The 24,287-nt window shown below is 36.6% G+C and overlaps 1 protein-coding gene across 1 annotated transcript; it reads left to right on the top strand.

Annotated features, from left to right (window-relative positions):
- The first annotated feature begins 11,979 nt into the window (after positions 1–11,979).
- Positions 11,980–17,546, top strand: LOC133831996 (proteasome subunit alpha type-7-like). The gene is made up of 6 exons (XM_062262394.1): positions 11,980–12,107; positions 15,512–15,599; positions 15,690–15,926; positions 16,706–16,748; positions 17,354–17,435; positions 17,528–17,546. Exons 1-6 carry the CDS (start codon positions 11,980–11,982, stop codon positions 17,544–17,546), a joined length of 597 nt encoding a protein of 198 aa, XP_062118378.1.
- The last annotated feature ends 6,741 nt before the right edge of the window (positions 17,547–24,287 follow it).

Raw genomic sequence — 24,287 nt, 5'->3', positions numbered from 1 at the left:
TCCTTCAAGTTCCTAAGGAGGAAACGCTCTTTCAGAAAAAAGTCTGACAGATGTTTCATCTGTGGTGAAAAGGGACATTATGCCAAACAATGCCCCAAAGGGAAAACCGCCAAACTGATCTCCCACATTCAACAAACAACGGGCATATCTCTCGAAGAGAATGATCTAGAATCCATCTTCTCTACTGATGACGAGATCAATTCGGAATCCCTCTATGCATTCGAACAACAGAAGACCCCAGATGAATTCTACCACATGGCAGCAATCAATACAATACAACCATCGCCAATCATCTCCATGCAGATCCTCCCTACAAAATATGCTCGGCCAGTCAAAGTAGCAGCCTTCTTCGACACAGGAGCATCATACACCATGGTGAACCCTGATGTTCTCCCTCCAGAGTATTGGAAGAAAGAAAAGCAATTCTTCCACGCTACAAACAGAAGCATCTTCTGTACAGAGCTCATCAGCAAACCAATCAAATTACAGTTCTTCCCAGGATGCTCTATCATTCACAGAGTAATTGGTTCAAAATTACCAGAGAAAGATTTAATTATTGGTTTTGATGTCTACACTAAGAAAAAAGGTTTGAGAATCCTTCCTGGTGGCCTTGGTTACAAACAATATTTTGCTCTATGGGAATCTATACCAAACTATTTTCTCATGCCTCCTGATCCATTCTCCAAAGTCAAACAAAGGCTCATAGAAAATTCTTGTGCCACAAGTCATGCTGAATTCCTCCAGAAATGTGAACACCCTCTTTGGAAAAATCATCAGTTCTTCATCAGTTTACCATTTAAGCTCAATGAAGATGTTAACCCTACCAAGGCAAGCCACCCAGGCATGAACCCATAGCATCAGAAGATGGCAACTGAGGAGTGCAAAGAACTACAACAACAAGGATTAATCGAACCAACCACCTCTTCATGGGCATGCCATGCCTTCTACGTCAACAAGAGATCAGAACAGGCCCGAGGAAAACAGAGGCTGGTCATCAATTATAAGCCTCTGAATGAATTTTTGGCAGATGATAAATTCCCCCTACCAAATAAAAATTCCCTATTTGCAAGCCTTTCAAAGGCCCAAATATTTTCAAAATTTGACCTCAAGGCAGGGTTTTGGCAGTTGGGTATTGAAGAAGAAGATAGGCCCAGAACGGCATTCTGCATTCCAAACCACCATTATCAATGGACTGTCCTTCCCTTTGGCCTCAAAACAGCTCCATCACTGTTCCAAAAGGCCATGACTAAGATCTATGGCCCTATTCTAGATAAGGCCCTAATCTACATTGATGACATATTGCTCTTCTCACAGGATGAACAAGCCCATCAAAATCTTCTGGCCCAGTTCATTTCTCTCACAGAAGCCCATGGGGTCATGCTATCCGAAAAAAAGATGATCATTGGACAAGCCCAAATTGAATTTATGGGGATGAAGCTCATTAAAGGCCAATATGAAGCCCAACCGCACATAGCCCAAGAGTTATTAAAGTTTCCCGAAAAGGACTTCACAAAGGTCCAAATTCAACAGTTCTTAGGAATTGTAAACTGTTTACGGGATTTTGTCCCGCGACTCTCGGAACTGACAAGACCACTCAGCGACATGCTTAAAAAGAAAATTCCACCATGGTCACAAGAGCAAACTGTAGCAGTCAAAAAGCTAAAAGAGATAATGCAGACATTGCCACCTCTGCAGATTCCTTCTGATGGGAAAAGAATCCTACAAACAGACGCTAGTGATCGGTATTGGGGAGCGGTCCTACTTGAACAAGACAAGACAGGGAAAATAAAAATATGTGGATACAAAAGTGGCCACTTCAAAGACTCACAGCTCCATTATCACTCTACCCTTAAAGAATTATTGGCGATAAAGATGGGTATCACAAAATTTGAATTCCATCTGATAGGACACCATTTCTTGGTAGAAACAGATTTTGCCGCGTCAAAAGGAATGCTTAGTCTAAAAAAGAGCAAAACGACAAATGCCCAACTGTTGAGATTGGCAGTTTGGTTTGACAATTATTATTTTGACATTAAACACATTCAAGGCAAAAACAATATTGTGGCTGATTTCTTATCCATATCACCCCCTGCTATAAATCTAGCCTCAGGATACTCACCAAGAACCATCCCCATTGTCATCCAAAAATCACCACATACCATCCCAATCATATTCATAATGGCCTCTTCCTCTTCTGTCACACACACCCAATCCTTTCCCCGGGATGCAAAGAAGATCCTTTCAAAAATATCCAACAAATCAGCCAGAGAAAGAGCAACCCACAGAGCAATCTTCATCCAGAATCTTATGATCTCCAAGCTTTGCCCTTCTATACAAAATGACTTTGGAATCCATCCAAAGTATCCATTTGCCCAAATCCTACCTCTCTGAGATGCTATCTTCACTCCAAAACCGATAGCCCACCTTTTCTGGTACCTGGCCAGTGTCTTCACCATAGCTGTCGAAGTACAAACTATGGCCTTGCACACATCCATACAATCATTCTTGGACCAAGATAGGTTCAAGCCAGCCTACCAAGTCCAAATGGATATTTTGTCCTGGTTTGCCCCGTTGGAAGAATGGAAAAGGGTCTTATCAGCTGAATGGAAAAAGGTCCAAAATAATAGGCCCACTTTTATTTACCCACCAGGCCCAAATGTTGCCAACCTAATGAACTGTTATACTGTTCTCTTCCTTAGCCTCAGTGCCAAGCTCGATGCAGAACAGAATATAGTTACTAATCCAACATTCGAAGTCTACGGGTCAAAAGAAGAACCATTATGCGGTATTGGGGGCCAAGAGTACATGGACATCCAAAAGAGTCTGTTTGAGAAAAACCAGATTATACCTCCTGAATTGTGGCCCAAGCCAGAAGAAGATGCTCCTTGGGAGACATTCCCTTCTGACTATACTCAAAAAATAACAAGGGCCCTTGAAGCTTCCCATATATCAAAAAATGAAACAGATCAGGCCACCAAACTCGAAGAAACACTAGAACAAAAATATTCGTCTCTGTACAAATTGACCAATACTGAAGGGGTTGTTTTGCGGAAAAATGACTACTTTGAGGATTCACAGAACCCATATGCTGACCCTACAGATATGCAAGACCCATATCTCTTCCATTACACAGGAGACGAATGGAACATGATGTACACAGAATACGACGCCTGTCCTCCAGCTGGCAGTGACGAGGATGAAGAGCTGACAAGATGGAACCCACTTCATGAAGACCCAACATATGACTCTAACTATGAAACTAGTCATGAGCCAATATTTAAATAAATATTTCAGCCATAAGTTTTTGTTGTTTAGTCTTTTGTCTTTGTCGGGGAATCTTATCCCTTACCTATGCTTTTGTCATTGTCTGGGAATCCTATCCCTTATCTTGTCTAGAGAATCTTATCTCTTATTTTATCCCAACCATGGTTGGTTTTGACTAGGATGAGTTAAGTTTGGTTAAGTTTGTATGCTGAAGGATGTGACTATATAAGGCCATCATCCCTCCTTGTGTAAATCAGAGAATTTCGAAGCAATAAAATACTAGAGTATTTATTATAAAAAATGTTCTTCTAAATCCTTCCTTCAGAGATTTCTGAAGTAGAGATAACATGCAATATGGATCATATCTGAAGGCAACTACTGTTATAAGTTTTAGATTAATCTTTGAGTTAATAAATCTAGAAATCTATCCTCTATGATCGTAAGTCACGCAATTCTGAGTATGTAAGTCGTGCAGATTGGTGTGAGAAATTGCTGGGTTTATTTATTCGTTAGTTTGTCTAATTAACTTATAGCAGGAACACCTTAATAAACAATATCAAATAATTTACTTCAAAACTAGAATGCATCATATTTTTATATGTAAAAAGTATGTATCCAATAGATTCTTGGTTTAATGGTTTTTTTAAATAAAAAATAAAATTATCATATTAAGTATATTTTTTTAAAACTATAGACAATGTTTTGGCTTAATTTTTTTAATATGTTTGTGTATTTTTTTTATAGTATATGACATTATTTATTTATTTATTTAAAATTTAAATGATAATTAAAAATATAATAAAAATAAGTTAATATATTTTCTAAATAAAACTAAGCAAACCTGTTTTGCACGTTGATTTTACCTAGTATATATATAACCAACAATTTAAATGAGGTAAAAGACTATAATTCGATCAAGATGCATGTAACGCCCTAGATTTCTCTTCCTTAGTAAAATAACTTACTTAAGAAAACTGATCTTGAAATTTTCTTTAAAATAGAAGTTCTAATATAAAGTTGGGCAGGATCACGATTTTCAAAACAAAATACAACTTTAGATAATAAAATAAACTAAAAGAAATAAATTACAACTCTTTTATTAAATACAACTGAATACTGAAAACATTAAATCTATGGCGTTCCAGGATCTTTTATTTGATAGAATGACCCCTCATAGTAGTACACACTTTCATAATATAGTGGCCTCCACACATTGTGCTCCACATCAACAATCAAATGTTCTAATTATAAACCTGCAACGGGGAAAACAAGCGAGTGAGCTAAAAGCTCACAATGAAGGAAAAACATATTATAGAAGCATAATCGACCTATCTCATAGATTTGTAACATATTGTCCTTGTAGCAATCATTTATCAACATAAGTCATATGAAAAGCTAATCATAATAACATAAGTCATAATAATAAAAGTACGATTATAGGAAACATAAGCATAATCATACAACATAAGATCATGACACCCCTATTGTCTAAGTCACATATGATTCTTCTTTGATCACTTACATGACGCCCCTATTGTCCATGTTTTATCTGTCATCTCTATTGTCCACGCTTTAGGCACGTTTGCCTTTAATAATGTTCCAACACTAGGTTAGGCAAACAAAGACAAATCCATACATATTTTATAACTAGAGTCCATTAAGAAACAAAACAAAAGTCTAGCTAACTTCTTTACTTCAGATCCACGCAAATTCAAAAATCAATCTGCTTCACTAAGAGCCTATAATTGAAGAACAACAATGTGTCTCAATTTCACATAAATTCATACAAGCTCACATAGATTCGTGAAGTACTTTTGCATGAGCCATGCAAACATAGCAGCTATCCTATCACAAACTACAGACCAACTACAGACCAACGCTTAGCATGCTTCTACGATAAATAAATATTCACATTCTCATTAGAGTAACTAAAACATCATCATTTTCACATAGTGGCACCAAGGCCGAAACACATGGACTCACCAATAAACCTTCTAAGCATGCAGGAAGTATTTAGAACTTTGTGTAATTAAGTACTAAGCATGCGAGGCATGTGATTCATAACGTAAACATTTGTATTCTTGAAACCAATACCATGGCCAAACCCTAATGAACCACTTAGAAAATTTATTTCTCAACATGTAACACTATTTCTAGATCTCATAGTCACATATCAATAGGTGTAAGCAAACCATAAAAGAATAGAATTAGAAACCCTTTTCAACCCACATGGCCGAAACCATCTAGGAACCCAAAAGAATGTTATAACATTTTCCCATGCATCAAATCCAAAGTGAGAACTGAATCTAACATGATTCCTACTCAAATCATCCAAAAGAAAATAAAGAAAACATCCAAAACTTAAAAATTGGCCAAGGCCGACCCTAACATGCATACTATTAAATCATAATCCAAATTCACCACACAAGGCTAATAAACAGCTTATATCATAGATGCGAAATTCTCAGACCTTAATATACAAGTAGGTCAAACTATATTATCACATGTCAGCATTTATTTCTCAACCATTGAATTTACTAATCACGTGCTTATGATATCCTCAACCTTTCATACATACATCATCATCACATAAACAATTGTAGCATAATGATTTCTTTTCTTCTCATGATAGGTCTTAGTGGCCAAAAACTTAGTGTAGAAAAGAAAAGAAACACAAAAATCGTTTATATATAAATTCATAAAGAAAACATAACACATATCATGCTTCCTATTCGAGTCAACAAAAGAAGAAACAAACAAAATAATCCACATTCATTTACATCCTTGACCGAACCTAACGAAGCAAAATAAAAAAAAAACAATCATAGTATTTCATACAATAATAATTCCAACATGCTACTTATTCTCACATTATTTATAATCATGCTTCCAATAACTAAACAATTTAAATAGGCAAAACAAAACCCTACATGCTTTCTATTCGAGTCATAGTACCAAAACAAATATCATGCTAATAACAATCCAATATGAATCTTAAACTACAATACATGTTTCAATTAGATTCATACTATCAAAACCACCACTTAAAATCACAACTTCTATGAAATACTAAGATAGCCAAAACACATAGTACAAGATAACAACTTAGAGTCACCAATCATACAACATGATTTTATCAATATTTCAACAATATAAACTAGATTCACTACTACAAAAGGAAGGTTTTATGACTCCATGTGGGAGACATTAAAAGTCTACCGTGACTCCTATAAGGGGAGACATGATATGTGGTGTCATTGTAAGTGTAGATATAACGTTTACCATATGAAGACACGGTAGACATCCCACATCTCCTAGAGGGAGACATCATAAAATGTATGGAATTGGGAAAGACTTGCTATGTCTTCTATAGGGAGACATTAAAATTATCATAAAAAAAAAATCCAAGTATTATAAAATTCATTATAATATATAATATAACCTAGTTTCCATTCAAATTAAAAAAAAATCATTAATTACATATTAATCAACAAAATTTTTTACACAACATAATACACAAATAAGACCAACACCCACAACCACCCCAAACCCAGATCTACCACCATCCACAGCCAATTAGAGTTCCTTCGTTGCGAGCAACAGATCCACGATCCCCAACCGATGCGAGCTATAGCTCCATACACAATCTACAGTTAAATCATTCAAACAAAAAGGAAGAAACTGAATTTGTAAGAAAAAAAATCTAGATTTAATAGCATAAACACAAGGATAAAATATAGAAATGGGTTATTTATCTGACCAAAACCCAGAAAAGAAAATAATAAACCATCAAAATCCAGAAGCACGCTGAAGATACCCAACAAAGTTGCCGATTTGAGTTCCTTAAAATTCACTTTGTTGACCCTCGTTTTGGCCAACGACACGGAATCAAATATACGACAGGAAACAAAATGACAATTAAGAGTTTAATCTAATGGTAAAGAAGAAACACAAGCGATTTATAGTGGTTCGGCCCCAATGAATGGTAATGACCTACGTCCACTTAGTGCTATTATTAATATTGAATCCCAATGCCGTGATCAAAGAACTAGGGTTCTTGAGTTTCACAAACCTTGGGAGAATTACAATAAGACGACAGATAATTGCATTCTATGCTCTCTCTTTCAATATTCAGAAAAAGCTTCAAAGATCAAAAAGTCTCCTCCTTGAGCTATTTCATGTATATTTATAGGCTCAAGGGGGGTTACATGGGCCAATGGGCCTTAATTATCCTTAATATCCGTGTATCAAGGCAATAAGGAGGAAATAATCAACACAGTTATTACAGGATTACAATCTGATAAGGAAATAAATCAAATCATACGACCAGCCTGGTCGTCTCCAATAGTCAGGCTTGACGAAGCAATGTATAGTTGGTCGATAATCGAACATCACCGCCTTATTTTGACTCTGCCACGCGTCAACCACGTGTGAGAAATCCTTGCCACGTCATCAACAGCCGTTTTTGGGTAAACATTTGCCCCCAAGTTTACTTTACTGCGACCAGCATAAAGTAAACTTAGGAAACTGACTCTTTGCTTACCCCCACCAAATCTGTCAGAGCCGCCCATGCTTTCTTGAAAAAAGTGATCAATCATGTCCAATCAAGTCTTTTCGGTTTCCCAAAAACTTTTCTGACGGCTTCCCCATACTTTGAAAAAAGTAATTCATGATTACTTCTTTTATCGTGTTGCAGTCACTATAAATAATACCCCAAATCCACATTTTCACTTTTTACTTTTCACTCGCCATCTCCTTTTCAAGAACTCCAAAGAACTTCCACCATCAGAGCCCAGAAATCCCAGGAACTTTCATCGCTGATCTAAGGAACTTCCATCCGGACATTCAAAGCTTTCGTGTTCAGACTCCACCTTTCATCTAAGTAAGTTTCACGAACCTTTTAAACGTTTGAGTTGCCATGCAAAATTATTTTTTATTTGGTTCATATCTGAGTTCTTGACCGAAACTGTCTTGGGGTAAATGGGCATAAGGATTGATGCTTGATAGGGTAGTGAAATAACATTTCATAGGAGTTAGGAGTTAGTTTGATAGTCGAGATTGTAGATTTAGGGGCGTAAAATCGAAGTAAAAGTTTGATTTTTAAGCTAGTTGAAAAACAGGGTTTTTCCCGCCATTTCGGAGTCGAAAAAGCTTTTTTTGAAAAACTTTTTACTTCCGCTTTTTAATCTGTTTCTCAAACTGCTCGTATAAAACTTAGTGTTTTTGCTAGAATGCTGCTGGCCATATAAAAGCTTAACTTTTATACGCGAGCAACGTTATTCCAACTCTCAACACATATTTTTAGGCTTTACGTTCTCATCTCCCCCTTTCTCTGTTCGCAGCTTTTCATGCAAGACCCGTGAGGAGGTGAGAGGCCTATCGACGACGACTTGCTAGCCCAATTGCTTGAGGACGAGGAGCAACCGTCGCTGTTGATACCCAAAATTCCTTTTTCTTGAGCTACCCCAAACATTTCATCATCCCCGCGTCAAAATATGGGTCGAGTTAAGTCTAAAGCCTAGAAAAAGAAACCTTTCAACCCTTCAAATCAGCCTGCTCCTCAGGCTGAAATTCCCTCGACCAGCGGTCGAGAAAGAAATATCCCCGACCCTAGCATCCAAACTCACGCTCAACTTCGAAGTTCATACACTAAACGTAGTCCCAGTAGAATTTCTACCAACCCAGAGTATAAATGAGCCTGATGTGGAAGATACAAACCCGATTGACTCGCAACCCACCTCGATGACCCCAATAGTTGACTACCTCGAAACCGGAAGTCTCCCAACAGCTCGGAAGGAGGCTAGAAAGCTTGTGTACCAAATACCAAGATATACCATTTTGGAAGGAAAATTGTACAGAAGGGGGTGCTCTATGCCATTACTTAGGTGTGTAACTCCTCTCGAGGCAAAAAAGATTTTGGAAGAAATCCATGAGGGATTTTGTGGAGATCACACCGGGGGGCATAGTTTGTCAATAAAGGTGGTTAGGCAAGGGTACTTCTGGCCAACAATCAAGGCAGACTCGTTCGAGTACGTAAAACGCTGCGATAAATGTCAACGGTTCACCTCAATACTGCGAGCTCCACCTACCGAGCTTACCAGGATGAGCTCCCCATGGCCATTTGCAATATGGGGAATCGACCTCATAAGCTCCTTGCCAACTGGAAAGGGTGGAGTAAGATATGATGTAGTCGTTGTAGACTATTTCACAAAATGGACCGAAGCTGAACCCTTGGCCATCATTACCTCGAAGAAAGTCCTAGATTTCGTAGTAAAAAACATCATCAGTAGATATGGGATGCCCAGGAAGATTGTATCAGATAATGAGACCCAATTCGACAGTGATTTGTTTACCCATTTTTGTAAAAAGAATGGGATAGCAAAAAGTTTTTCCTCCATGGCCCATCCCCAGGAAAATGGCCAGGTCGAAGTAGTCAATAAAACCTTGAAGAGTTCTGTGAAGAAAAGGTTAGAAGAAGCAAAGGGGAGATGGCCAGAGGAGCTGCCTCGAGTCTTGTGGGCCTATAGAACTATGGAAAGAACTTCAACATGGCATACCCCTTTCTCCCTGGCCTATGGGTGCGAAGCCATGTTGCCCATCGAGGTCAAAATCTTAACCATAAGGCATGACGCGTATGACCAAGCCTTGAACCAATCTCAGCTCAAAGAGAGTCTGGACCTCATCGAAGAAAAAAGAGACGAAGCCCAGTTGAAAAATGTTGCATACCAGCAACGAGCTACTGGATATTTTAACAAGAAGGTCTGAGATGGGAAATTTGGATTGGGAGACTTGGTGTTAAGACGCGTGTTTTTGGCCACGCGAGACCCATTTGCTGGGGTACTTGGTCCTAATTGGGAGGGACACTATCAGATCAAGTCCATTATTCAACCTAGAGTATATACGCTAGCGAGGCTAAATGGAGGATTGGTTCCGCGAACTTGGAATGGTGAACATCTACGACCTTATTATCAGTAATGGATGAAAGATTTCTACTCATTTTAACCAAGCATGTATTTGATATTTTGCTTTTCATCAATAAAGTACTGAATTTCATTCAAGAGTTTTATGTTTTATTGTTATACTTTTTTGCAAACCCTCAAAATTCAATAACCTAATATCACAATCATAGGATGTTAAGGGGGCATAAGTGGTACACAATCATACCATAGGCTCAATAAAATATAACATAAATGAAAATTAACTCCAATAGCAATGTCTGGATTATTGACCCGACATAAAGAAAGTAATACGTGTATAGATCATTAACCAAACACGTAAACTAAACAAGTCTGGAACTAACCGGCAACACCTAATCGACATTCAAAAGTTGGAATTCTAGATAAACCAACTATAAACTATAAGTCAAAACTAGGGCACTGGAAAATTTTGCAAATAAGTTTCAACCTCGCAACCTTGAGGCCATACTCGAGGATGAGGAAGAGTAACTAGAAAAGAAAAATATAACTAGACTAACAGGATTACATACCAGTTAAGTATTTTTTTTCAAATACATGGTTAAAGTAAAGTTCGACCTTGACAATAACGGAGTTGGACATGGGCACTTCGAATAAACTATGCATGAATGTATTGAAATTCGAACTTAAACCCAACGTATATTTGTACAAACAAACAAGCATAAAAGGAGGTCCTTAATAATAGCATGCTCGAAATATTTTGATCAAGAAATATGGTGAGTTATATTAAGGCAAAAAGCTAAAGGTAAACAATCTGCAAAAAGATTTTCGAGCCAGAAAATTGAAAGCAAAAGAAAATTACTATTGTGATACGATAATTAAAATAGCTCAAAATTGAGTTGTAAATTGTCATTGCCCCGAGGGCACAAAAAATATAATGGGTCGCAGCCCATGATCTCGGTTTCAAGGGTTAGATGCCTCTCCAGCCGCAGTCCCAGAAGCCTCCGTTGCCTCCTCAACCTTGATCCTGGTGTCTTCCTCCTCAAGTTGAACCTACCATTTGGCAATAAATTTGGTCTCCAGGTTGGCTAGGAAGCTGGTGTCGAGGTCGGGGTTAACCCAAATTCAATACATCGCCATGTCTACGACGTGATCCTTTTTGGTCTTGAACTCAACGAGAAGACGAGCCTTCTCACCTTTAATAATTTCAAAGGTCATCTTCTTCTCCTATTCAAGCATGGCATTCAGCTCCCAAATCTTCTTGATCTCGGAGTCTTGAACCTCGATCTCCTTAGAGGTCGCTTCCAGCTTTGATTCAATTTCAGGAATTCTTTGGACCTCTTTCAAAGTTGCCTCCAGCCTTAACTCAAACTCGAGAATCTTCTGGATCGCCGCATCCCTTGCTGTAATTTCCAGCTGGGCTACTTTGAGAACATCCTCGAGCTTTAATTAGGCATCTCGAGCGTCATGCGCAAGCGCTTTGCTTGTTACAACCTTGTTATTCAGTAAGAAATTGTGCTGAACGAAGGATATGAATGCCTACACACAAAAATAAAAACAAAGGTCAACAAAGCACAAGCCAAAGTTATTATAGAATAAGAAGACTAAAGAAAAAATGACTAACCGAGGAAAAAAGCTTGCCACCCTTGTCAAAGAGAGTGTTAGCATCTCGGCAGGAGGTCAGAAATTCCCACTGAGGGGCTCTGAGGTGGCTGAAACTTTGACCCACGTGGGTCAAAGCATCAAAGCCAAGGTTGACTCCATGGGTCCCAGCTGAACTATCAATCACAAACTCAGGTACATGGGCCGAGATCAACAGGAAGCGTTCTCGTACAGGAGCCTGGACTCGTCTCATTTGGACTGCAGGAGGAGGCACAATGACGGAAGGCACCGCAAACTTAGCGGCTTGATTCAGTCTGACCTCAGAAGGTGCTGCAGGCACGGCAACGTGGCTGGGATCTAGAGGCACCGTGGCCGGGGGGGACTACCTCAGTCTTTTTGGATAGTTTGGAGGGGCAACCTCCCTTCTGAGACACTCTTTGGCGTTTGTTCTCCTTCGAGGCCATAGGTCTGTTGAGCACATTGTCTAGATCTGAGTCCATGTCACCTGAGAAAATAAAGATTGTATATGAATAATCGAACAGAGGTTATTATAAGAAACAAGCACTACAACAATTATGCCCATATATTACATTAAAATATCACATATTTTAACAAGTGTTATTGTCCCGTGCTAATAGAAAAGGACACAGCTAAATGAAATATTAGGCGGAAAATATAGTAGACTTAGGCGCCAAATGAAAGACAAAAGCCCTTACCCTAATCTCTAAGGTTGAATCCTAATAACCCTTTACGCCTCCTCTCTCACACTCAGTAACTCTCTCTTGTTCTATCTTTCTCTCTTAGCTACTCTCTCGTTCAATCCTTCTTTCATTCTCTCTGTTTGTTGTAGGTGTGTAACAAGGTGATGGGGGCCGCGGCTTGGATCGTATGACAGGGAGGCTCGACTCGTGGGTCTATGGTGTGGCTCGCTTGTGGGTGCGACGGTGCTTGCGGCGGTGGGTCTACGACATGGCTTGACTGGTCTATCTTCCATCAGGTCTCAATCTTCCATCTCTGTATTTCCTTTTGTTTCTCAAGAAAATTCTTGGGGAAATTGGTTGTTTTGCAAGTTTGTACATTATTTTTTATGTATTTACAGGGTGTTACAATACTTTAGTAGTCTAATCCAAATTCTACATCCCAAAATCAGATACGATTTGGGGTTTGTAGATTCAAGTTGTTTCCGTGTCTATGTGAAAGTTAGATATGATTTGGGGTTTGGGATTTGAATATTGAGGTTGCTCATGGGTATTTCATTATACTTACACTCCCTTGAATTCGTTCTCAATGTAAAGTGGCTAGAAAATCTGTATAAGAAGATATATTGTCATCTGATTATGTTTATTTTTGTATGCACACCCATGTTAACATTATTAATTTATTCGTTAAAAAAAACTGGTGACATTACAAAGAGGCTGGTTTTGCCATTTGGGCATCTCTGGTTTCTCTAAACTTTCGTGTATCAAATGGAAACTCTCTATAGAAAGTATGTTTTTGACCTCATTACTGACTAGTTCAGAAGAGAATTTGGGTTTAGTTTTACACTAATGAACATGACTATTTCATATATGTTTCATATCTTGCAAAGCTGCTTTGTTATGGTTTATACTGTACATATTTTTGTTTAATCTAACATTACTTACTTAAGTAGTGTTGGGTTTCATTGCTTTTTTCTTTTCATATATGTTTCATTGCAGAGTTAAATTGTTTGACAATAAGGACCCCCTTACTTGCCTTGTATTGTATACCATTTTGATCTTAATTTTTCTGTGTTTAAGGATCTTCTTATAGTTTTATTTTACTAAGTGATTTACATATTTTTGTTCACTTTAATTTCTAGGTCTTTGTGCATTAGAAGTTTTGATGTTTATGAGTATCTTTCTGTAATGCGTTAAAGCTTTTTATTTTAATAATGTCTTATGTTATAGCTTAACTAATTTTTATAAGGCTTTCTGCATAGTTTTGAACACCTAATGTTCGAGTTTTCTTTATCCCTTTTTCATGTGTGATTTTTGAGGAGGCAAAACCTTTTTCATGCTCCTTATATTATAGTCTGAACAGTTGAACCTGCTTGTTTACATCTAAAATGTCACAAAGCTTCATTTCTGTTGAGCCAAATTTGATAGCACAAAGCAGCCAATGTGACAGTAAAAACTCCTTTTTTAAATCTGCTATGCTTGCTGTGTCTAATGTTACTCAGTAGTCCATGTAATGAGATAGCTGGTGTCTTCCACTATAACCAAGTCTTTAATTCTTGTATATTTTCTAAACCAGTTCCACAAACAACACAATCTGTTTCTTGACAGATGTGAAATTGCTGAAGCCTCTCTCGGACTGGCAACCTTCCCACCATGATCTACCAAACCAGAAATCTATGTCTCGTTATAGTCAGTTTGTCCCAAACCAGATGATGCCAATTAACTGAGTTCTGTACTGGACATAAATGCTAATATCCTTGTTTAATTTGGTATTTCTCAGATACAAATTTCTGAGTGTCTAAAGTCTGAATCTGTTTTCCAGTACCAGCATGTTTTGCTTATTATTTATTGAAAAGAAGATGCTATCTTATATGAATTTATTTTTTGGCTTTCTTTTTAATAAAATGTTTTACTTGTTAATACTTAATTGCCCTTTCTTCTGATTCTGTTAATGTTCATGTCATATCAGAGAACTATGTGTTTAAGTTGGAGATATAAGCACCATTATTACCAGAGAAAATTCTTATTGGGCAAGTTTGATCTTAAAGTTGGATTTTACTTTTATTTATTATTATTATTTTTATAATATGTTTAGTTAGAGATTAAAGCATCATGGACTAGGTGATATCACAAAAGGGCATTTGGTATAGTTTTTCCATTATGTAAATCAAAAGAAAGCTTTTGCTCAAGTTCACTCAATCTTCAAATGTGAGCAAGACTTGGTCTCTGATGTGAACAAATTATCATGCAAGTAATTGTAAAATCTCTTCAAATGTATAAAAATTCCACTCTTTAACCTTTGAAGGAGTGGGTTGTTATAAATCTATGGATTTAAATATATATATATATCTCATTTTTATATAGCAAGACATTTCCATATTCATTATCTTCTCTCATTGTTGGGTTTTATTTATGTTTGTTCAAAAAACACTTCTACAGAGCACACTTAACTAAATACAAACTGAGTTTTATTTTGGTATTTTCTCGTTTTTTTTATTTGAGTGGAGTGAGATTTTGAACTTGAACTGGGGTTTTATGTTTAGATGTTTGTAAAGTCTGATGAGGCCGAAACGATTTGCATTTTATGGGGGTTTGGGTTGATCTAGTTTTTGTGAAATTGTGATTTTAGGGGTTTTATTTGGAGTAAGAAAGAAAGGAAATGTAGTGTTTTTTTTAAATGTACTTTTGCTGGAAATTGAAATTCATTGGGTTTGATTTGATCTTGGAATTGGCTCTTTTTTGCATAATCTTACTGAACTTTGATACTCAATTAAGCCCAACAGGTGTATGAATTTATGTTTAGTTTTTGGGGATAGAGGAAATAGAGAGAGATTTAGCTATATCCCTTACCCCATGAGGCATGAGCCTTGAAATTTGGATTATTTTAGATTGTGTAGTTTTATAAGAAATGGAGATTGAACTAGTTAGAGTCTATGTTAAATAAGAACTGGGAGTTGGCAATGCTCATGTGTTGGAATCATTTTATGTTGATGAAAAGAAGATTATCTTCTCTTATTGGTTGTTTTTGTGTAGAACGGTGAGGAAGATTGTGAATTTGGATGATCACATTGCATTGGCCTGTGCTGGGCTCAAAGCTGATGCTCGTGCCTTGATAAACAAGGTGAGAATTGAATGTCAAAGCCACCAACTTACAGTTGAGGATCCAGTAACTGTTGAGTATATTACTCGCTACATTGCTGGTCTTCAATAGAAGTATACACAAAGTGGTGGTGTTAGACCGTTTGGGCTTTCAACTTTGATTATTGGCTTTGACCCATACACAGGTGCACCGGCACTATATCAGACAGATCCTTTTGGGACATTTTCAGCCTGGAAAGCAAATGCCACTGGAAGAAACTCTAACTCATTACGTGAGTTTCTTGAGAAAAACTACAAGGAGACAGCTGGGCAAGAAACCGTCAAGCTCGCCATTCGTGCTTTGCTTGAGGTAAGTAATAGCAGACGATGCATATTTAATCTAGTTTCTTAAAATAAATGAATCATTAGAAATGATGATTATGTAACTCACCCTTAAGTTTTAAAAATTACAAGAACTTCATCTTAAAACTAAATCCACCTCTAAGTTAAAATATGTTCAAAAATTAGAGTAAGCTAATCTCAACAGTACGGCTGTCTTCACCTTTCTGTGTCCTCACTGTAAGGTTGTCCCAAAGCTTCACTGCAGTTATTTGCTGTTTTGGGGGAGCTTTGACCTTTGATATGTATGTAGTGTTTTTTTGTAATTATTTATGTGTGATATTTAATCACTAGCTTTTGTCATAGTTTTGATTCTGGTCTTTACTTACATTTAGATTTGTTAAAGCTCTTCTTCCATGGTGGGTTGTATATGTTTGTGGGAAAATTTATTGGTTTATCTTCATAGGTGTCAGTTTTTTGGTGTTCTACCTCTGTAATTGACTTGGTTAATCATTATAGATCATCTTTGTGTAAGATTTGTATCTACTCTTTAGGCATTTCTAACCTCATTTGAACAATTTTTCGTTAAAGCAATTGATGAAGTTTTCATTTTCATCAACAAAAATAATAATTAATTAAGAAAGATGATAACATTTGTTCCTGTTTTGATTAAATTATGCAATTCACCTTGAAGTTTAAAAAATTACAAAAGCTTCTTAAATTTATTCTTTAGTGGGCAGGATATGTTTTTATCAAGGTAAATAATTTATTTTTATCACATGGCATCTAATGTGAACATATTGTTTTCAGGGGAATCAGCAACGAAGAGAAAGTACATCTGAGGCAAAAACTGGTATCCCATTTAAGAGAAGAAAACTATTAGGTGTTTGTTGCCCTGACTTCTTTTTTTTCTTACAAATGGAACATGGTCTCTTTCTCTCTCTCTAAATATATGTATATAAATATATCTATCTCATCATATATCATTCAAGATTCATCATCCTATTTTTTATTTTTTATTTGAGAAAGCTGATGACGTTGGTCTTATTTTTTTTTTTTTTTTTTGTAAAACTTTTAAGGGTAGGATTTGAGTCTGTTTCTCTTAATCTCTATGCTGCTTTTGTTCGAATTGAGTAGTTTCTTTTCTAATCCCATATATTCTTTTCTTGTTTCCTGTAGTCTCTTCTGTGTAGTGAGTCCAGGGTTAAAGAATGTCTGGTCCTTTGCCTCTGCATCGTGGTATATCTTCTGGGACACGAGGCTCTGGAGGGAGCAATGATTTCAGCGACTCTTAAATGAAAGATAAAACAGAAAAGGATGATTTGGATAGAAGAGGTTCATCTGATCAGAGTGCCTTTGGGATGAATGTGAGTGTAATTATCATTCTCCTTTCTTTCCTACATAAACCTATCCTCATAAATTTATATTAATGGTATTAGTAAATTAATCTTGATGCAGTTATTGGTTTAATGGTATTGGTTTGCCACTATTGTTTTGATAAAGCCTTTGACAAGTTCTATGACATGTACAATGCAACTTGGTATGATATGGATATGTTTAGAGCTGTTATTATCTTCATAATTGATCAACATTTTCACTTCATAATTGACATAAATCTAAACTGTATTACAGGAAAGGTTATGGGTTGTAGATATTGATACAATGTGGATTATATATATACATATATGTTATGTAATGCTGTTTATTTAGGTTGTAATTTTTACTTTGAATTAGATATATTAATATGATTTAAGCATTATTTTGATGAGATTTTAGTCGACATTGTTTATGCTATGTTTTGTTACTCCATTGTTTATCCTAATTCCTATAAATATTTACATTTTTGTACAAATATGACAATCTTTGTTTCTTCCATTATCTTTGGCAAAATAAAAATATCTCTTATATGATGAAATCTCTGATAATCTGAGCATGTAATCTTTAGCAAGAGCTTCTCTTTACCATGAAATCATCTGATCAAGAATATAATGCACTTTTAATGGCTTGAATTCAAACTTTCTTGACTATGTAGTCTAATTGTATCGTATATGATGTATGTGATAAGTGGCTGTATTTACTAGAAATCAAGTATATTCTAGTTCTATATGCATTAAGGATTGTAGTTTTGTTAAATTTGTTTTCTTTATTGTTGGAATGCAATTCTCTTTTTCTTTTCTTCCCCTCTTTATAACAATGTCGTTTAATTTAATCAGGCGTCCATCTTGCTACTCTTGTATACGCATCCATCAGGATTTCTATGGAAACATCTGATTGAAATATTTGTATAAGGAGTTTTACTTCTCAAGTTTCTGAATTTATATTACGACTGTTAGAACTACTAGCTGTTTTTTTCTTGAGAAATGAGTAGTTGAAATGTGATGTTAAAGATCATGGCTTTGGTGACACTGAATATGACATGGACCTCTTCAAACTTGATATGATTAGTTTGCCATTTACATCCATTCTTGAATGCAGTAATTTCAAAGTTACTACCTTTATTCTCTATCTCTCTCTCTCTTTTTAATTATAATAACATAATAACAATTATTATTACTATTACTACCACTTTGCAGTCATTTATATTAGCATGCTTAAGTAATGTAATGACAATCGAAACATCATCTCTTCTGCTTTATAAAAGGTAATTAATCTGTAGGGTCTACATTCCTGGAGTACTGGCTTGCAGTGCTCATGTTGGAGCATGTTGGTACGAGTCATGGTGCTCTGTCTTCCTCACACAAGTCACATCGGTATCTCCTCTGCTGGAAGGAAGAACCCAGGCAAGAACATCTCTGTGAGATATTTTTTTATGGAGATTTCAATTTAGTATCGCATAATCAATGTATCATTACTATATCAATATATATATATTTATAAAGTGTTTGCTAGATTTGGCCAAAATCAATGTATTTGATCTAAGTTTCTAATTAAGAATTTGGTATGTTTGGTTTAGTTGATGCGATTTAGTTCTTTTGGACTGTGTTGAGTATTTATGAGACAGGGAAGATTACTAATAGCTATTTAAACTTTATGGCAACTATATTATAGGGGGGAGTGTGAGTTTGTTTGTGTTTCAAGATTGTAAATATCTAGGTAGAGGAGTATTTTTCACATTGTATGGTTTCTACTGCTTAAATGGAGTATTTCCCTACTTTTGGATCCATGGAGTGCTTGTCTTGCTTCCATGTGTTTCATTTCGTTGTTAACTTTGTGTGTGGTTGAGCGTGTTATTACAAGTTCTATTGTTCGTTTGATCTTTAGCTTGGGAATTTTTCTCAGTTTCCATTAGGGGCTTATAGTGTCCTTATCATTTCTGATCAAACTTTTCAGCAGGTTCCTCAAATTTTAGTGATATCTTTAGCTTGGGGGAGTGATAGCTATTTATGCTCATAACAAAGACAAGTGCACAAAGGATGATGAATTGAAGAATGGAGCAAGTTTCATGCATGATTTACTTTTGTGTATCTTGTAATGTTTCTGTTTTTCATTTTGAAGTAAAAAATATTCAAGATTATAAAACTTTATTATGTTATGCTTTCAAACTTAAGTTAGAATTAAGATCTCATGAAGTAGACACATTCATTGTTTGAATTAGTTATTGTTCAATGTAATACTTATAGTTTATCAATCTATTGAGAATTACATTTTATGATTAATTTTGATTTTTTTTTTATCAAAATACAATAATGAAAATCTTTTAATTAAAAAAAAACCTTATAAGTATACTTATCAAAATAAAATTTAAAATATATTATCCACACTAAAGTAACAAAATTTTATTACTGTAAGCGTAAAAAATCGTTATGATTTATATAATATAACAAACTAAAAATGCTATCAAAATAATCAAATGTAACAGTTGAAAAGTGTTATGCAAAAAGCATAAGATTAAATGTCAAATTTATAACCAAATACTCTAACTAAATGTTATTATTTGAATATTATAGCAACTAAAAATGTGTTATTGAATAGTTTAAGATAAACATCGAACATAACATTCAAATACTGTTATAGAAAAGACAGAACTTTTAATAACATGGGCTATGTTAGCGTTTTCAGAAGTGTTATCAATACTTCCAATTAGCAGTTTTTAAGTGTTATGAATACTGTTTTTTCTTGTAGTGAAGACTCCAAGATAAAAGAACCCTAACTGGTACTCTCGGCTGAGCTTGAGCTTGGAGACAAAGAAATTCCCCTATCTTCTGACGACTTTGGAGGAGTCCCCTCTCTATAAGTGGGGGATAGTCTCAAAAGGTCCTTATACAAGTAGGTCCCATACTGTATAGCTACTCCATCCAAGACCTCATTTAAGCTATACATGGTCTGATATTGTCCTAACCAGCTATCGAACCTACGGACTCTAAGGTCCACTCTTGACCATGCTAAGAAGTTATCTCTAGGGTCCTCGACCATGATCATCACGTTAGGTTCGTGTTTAAGCAATGACGGAGACCACATGGAGTGGTCCAACACTACTTTACCTCCATCAACCGAGCTCGTTGAGGCCTTGTCGTGGGTTCATTACCCGAGACTGGTCGATCATGATGACGGGAGGCAGCAGCACGGAATTGTGAGCCTGAGGTCCTCCTCCTCGGGGGGAGTTTAGCAGTGGGAATTTCACATCTTCCCACCTCCAATATTTTCAAATCCCCGAATCATCTGTGGATTCACCTTCGCTTAAAAGGCCACAAGTTCGGAGCTTGTCTACATGGAGGAGGTAAGTAAGGGACCTTCGACCATAAAGGAGTTGGAGAATGGCTGCCCTGTGCTCCTTCACAGCCTTTGTTGGATTGGGGCAGCGGTAGTTTGCTACAGGAAAGAATAAAGTGAATATTCTGAGCCCAATTACTCAAAGAAAAATGGAAAAAACATGTTGAAATACTTACAGATGCATTGAAATGAATAAAATCGGGAAGGAGCGAGCCCATCCGTCCAGAAGAATGTTGTCTTGAAATTTAGAGGATGGTTTGGGATGTCCTTGAATAATCGTTTCTCCTTCGGGTAGCTCGATAGGTAATAGAACCCATCTCCTCTGCGAGCTCGAGAAGGGTTGTTCTTGAGGCAAAAGAGAAACAATATTTCTTGTGCTGAAGGCTCGTCCCATTTCATTTCATGGTACAGCGACCTAAGGACTGACAATACCCTGAAAGAATTGTTCTGGAGTTGGAAGGGGGTGAGACCGGCGTAATCCAATTTTTTTTTGAAGTAATTCTTCAAGGGTAGCAAGACCCCAGCCCTCATATGTTTGCGGCTCCAGGTGGCGAGCTTGGCTTTACAGTCGGGATTTCCATCTCCCGGGGCATAGCAACTCCTTTCGTTGGAGGTCACAGGACGACACATCAGCCTACCGGAAAGTTTTAGGCCATGATAGGCCAGCAGCTCAGAAATATGGCAGGTGGAAGTACCTGAGCTCCGGTAGTGCTCAGCCTAAAAAAATTCCTCCTTCGAGGTGGGGATAGAGAGAACTTGGGAGGTCGATAGCCATGTTGAAGAGTCTTCCATTAAGATAAATGAAAGTGCACCAAGTGGAAAAACGATGGTGACTTTAAGCTTGGGATCTAAAAGAATAGGCTTGATCTCGAGGTCTGCGTCAGGATATGCTGCCACTCAGAGTCTCTTCCTTTTTCTTTCTTCGACCTCTCGATCTGACGTCAAAAATGATATCGTATGTCTTCTTGCTCACATCTTTCTTTGTGCTCGCGGCTCAATCGCTTGTTTTGGGTGAAAGGCGATTCAGGACTGGGAATCGATGGGTGATAAGGAATAGTGAACTCGGGCCCCCACCGATGCTCAGAGTACTGTGACATCTAACAAGGAAAAAAATGTGAGGGCCCATCATATAGGAAATATTAAGGAGATTAAAATTTTGATAGCTCGAGCTCGAAAGCTCGAGATAAAAAGATTGCCTCAATCGAGATTGAAGGCTCGAAAGGGCAAGATTGACTTGGATGTCTATCCCAGACTATTGTAGAGTTCAGGCATTGAGAGTATACCCACGCGAGAGTGGGAGGAAAGGGTACTCTGTCTTTTGGTCTTAGAGAACATGCAAAGAAAACCTTGGTTTTTTTCTTTTTTCTTTCTCTCTGGTTCGTGCTTTCTGAGGAGTAAAAATGGGAGTGACGAAGATGAAAAAGGTATATATATACCCCAATGGGGATGTCAAGGGTCGAATTGATTGAGGCCCTTGATTTGGGATAAATGAATGTCCAAAGGATCACATTTTATTGTATAAACTGACGACAAAACTGTCCTAGGAAAGGACATGTGCGGAAATAGGGAGTACTTCAGTACTCTTGGTGTGCAATCTCCATGTGACGCGTGTCCATACTCGAGTGTGGTAGGTGGAACATTTTTTGAAAAGTGAAGTTCAAAAGTTTCCTTCTCATAGGATTCGAACCAACACTTTTGAGGGGGAAAAATGTTACACCCTAATTTCGACACCGCCATAAATTAGTCTCGAAATGTAGGTTCATAAAGCGAAAGCTCGAAGATAACAATTTAGGGCTCAACACTCGTATAAATTTGCATGATTCTAGACTTATTCTTATTGGCAATCGAGCATCAGTTCAGTAGGCTCGAGCTTAAGCATCAAGCTCGAAATGATGAACCTTCTCCGATGCACATGTGTGTAATTCGAGCCTTTGTTGCAAGCTTGAAGATGTTGATATCCGAAGGTTAAGCTCGGTGGAATCAATTGCTAAGGAGGAAGCTGACTAGAATAACGAGCTTGAAGTGGTGGTCGATCTCGGAATAGCGTAAACCTTGCCTTCAAGATCAACAATGCGTTTTACACACGACAACTGTTAGGAAATCCCTATTCCTTAGGAATTTGTTATTATCTTATATTAAATCGCAATTATCATGAGATATTATGTAATTAATGCATTTAATTATATTTATTTCAAATTTGAATTGTAACTTCCCGAAATAAGGGGAATATAGTTTTCTTAACCAATTTATAAATAGATTGGAGAATTTCATTTGTAGACACGCACAATTTGGTATTGAGAACACTCTGCTAAATTGTTTTGTAAAATTTTAGAGAGAATAACACAAATCAATAATAAGATTGACTCGTGGACTAGGCAGATTTCAACCACTGAACTACGTAAAAATCCCATTGTTCTTCCTTATTTTCTTAATTCATTGTTTAGTGCTCTTCAGATTTAAGTGGACGAAAAATGGCGTCAACACTAGCCATGCTAATCAATTTTTCTATCTCGATGATCTACTTAGAGGTCGAGCTTGGAAAGTTATCGAAGAAGTGAATCATAGGCAAGTTTGGGATATTGCGAACATTTCTGATAAGATTGATGTTATTGATGTTGTACATGACACAAACTCATCCTATTTCGTATTGACTGTTAAGCTCGGGGAGCTCGGGGACCGTCGTCTCAATCTCCGCCCTATCCTTATCCATACATGTATGGACCTGGAGGATCATCGTTACCTCCACAGTATCCATGGTCGATGCCTCCACACACACCACAGCCACCGCATGCACCACAAGAAGGGGACAATATGAAGGATGCCCATGGTTGAGATATTTTATATATTATTGTATTGAACAATAACTTTTAATTAATATATTATTGTATGCATATTTAATTTGGATAAAATTGTATTAGTGGTATAATTTGAACAAATTATTAATTTTATGCATACTTAATTTTGTTATTATGAATTAAAATATATTATTTAAATATTTTATTATAATAAATAATTTTTATTTTTTTAATTATATAAAAATATTAGGAGCGACTTTTGTGGCCGCTAATAATATAAAGGTCGCCGCTAATATTATATTATTAGGGGTGACTTTTTATTATTAGGGATGAAATTTGATCCAAGAGTCAAGATTATTAGGGGCGATGTTCAATTTATTATGGGCGAAACTGTCGCCGTTAATATTAATTATTAGGGACGACTTTTTTGTCACAGCTAATAATCAACATTAACGTCAAAATATTAGCAGCGACTTGTCGCCCATAATGAGAATCAACGATGATTTTGGGTATTATTAAGGGCGACATCTGTCGCCCCTAAAACCCCTATTTGTTGTAGTGCTACGTACGTACACTATAATCTTGAAAACTTGAACACAAAACTTGGTAACTCTGCTTCTCTCTCTATAAGCTGCGGCTAGGGGTCTAAAAAAATGGGAGAAAGAGGCTTAGGTATCTACTTATAGGTGAAAATTAGGTTAAGGAAAAAAGAAAAATAGAAATTAAAATTGAGTTTTTCATAACAAAAACAACCTGCAACTTGAGACTCATTTTTTACACAGTTACATTATTATTTTAGAAAAATAATATTTCTAGTAAGTTGTAGATAATCGAATTAGCTTTCCAACGATACCAAGATTTCTCAAATCGGACTTCCAAATAAGGCA

This window comes from Humulus lupulus, chromosome 4 (assembly GCF_963169125.1).
Source record: "Humulus lupulus chromosome 4, drHumLupu1.1, whole genome shotgun sequence".
In the NCBI taxonomy this organism is placed as follows: domain Eukaryota; kingdom Viridiplantae; phylum Streptophyta; class Magnoliopsida; order Rosales; family Cannabaceae; genus Humulus; species Humulus lupulus.
This window is presented reverse-complemented; position numbering and strand designations above follow the sequence as displayed.

What these genes read in the sequence shown, in the direction of transcription:
- LOC133831996 (XM_062262394.1), top strand. Translation starts at nt 11,980, where the DNA reads ATGGGCCGAGATCAACAGGAAGCGTTCTCGTACAGGAGCCTGGACTCG. An exon ending in ATTCAGTCTGACCTCAGAAG is followed by an intron (nt 12,108 to 15,511) that starts GTGCTGCAGGCA and finishes GTTTTTGTGTAG; the next exon opens with AACGGTGAGGAAGATTGTGA. An exon ending in CTCGTGCCTTGATAAACAAG is followed by an intron (nt 15,600 to 15,689) that starts GTGAGAATTGAA and finishes GGTCTTCAATAG; the next exon opens with AAGTATACACAAAGTGGTGG.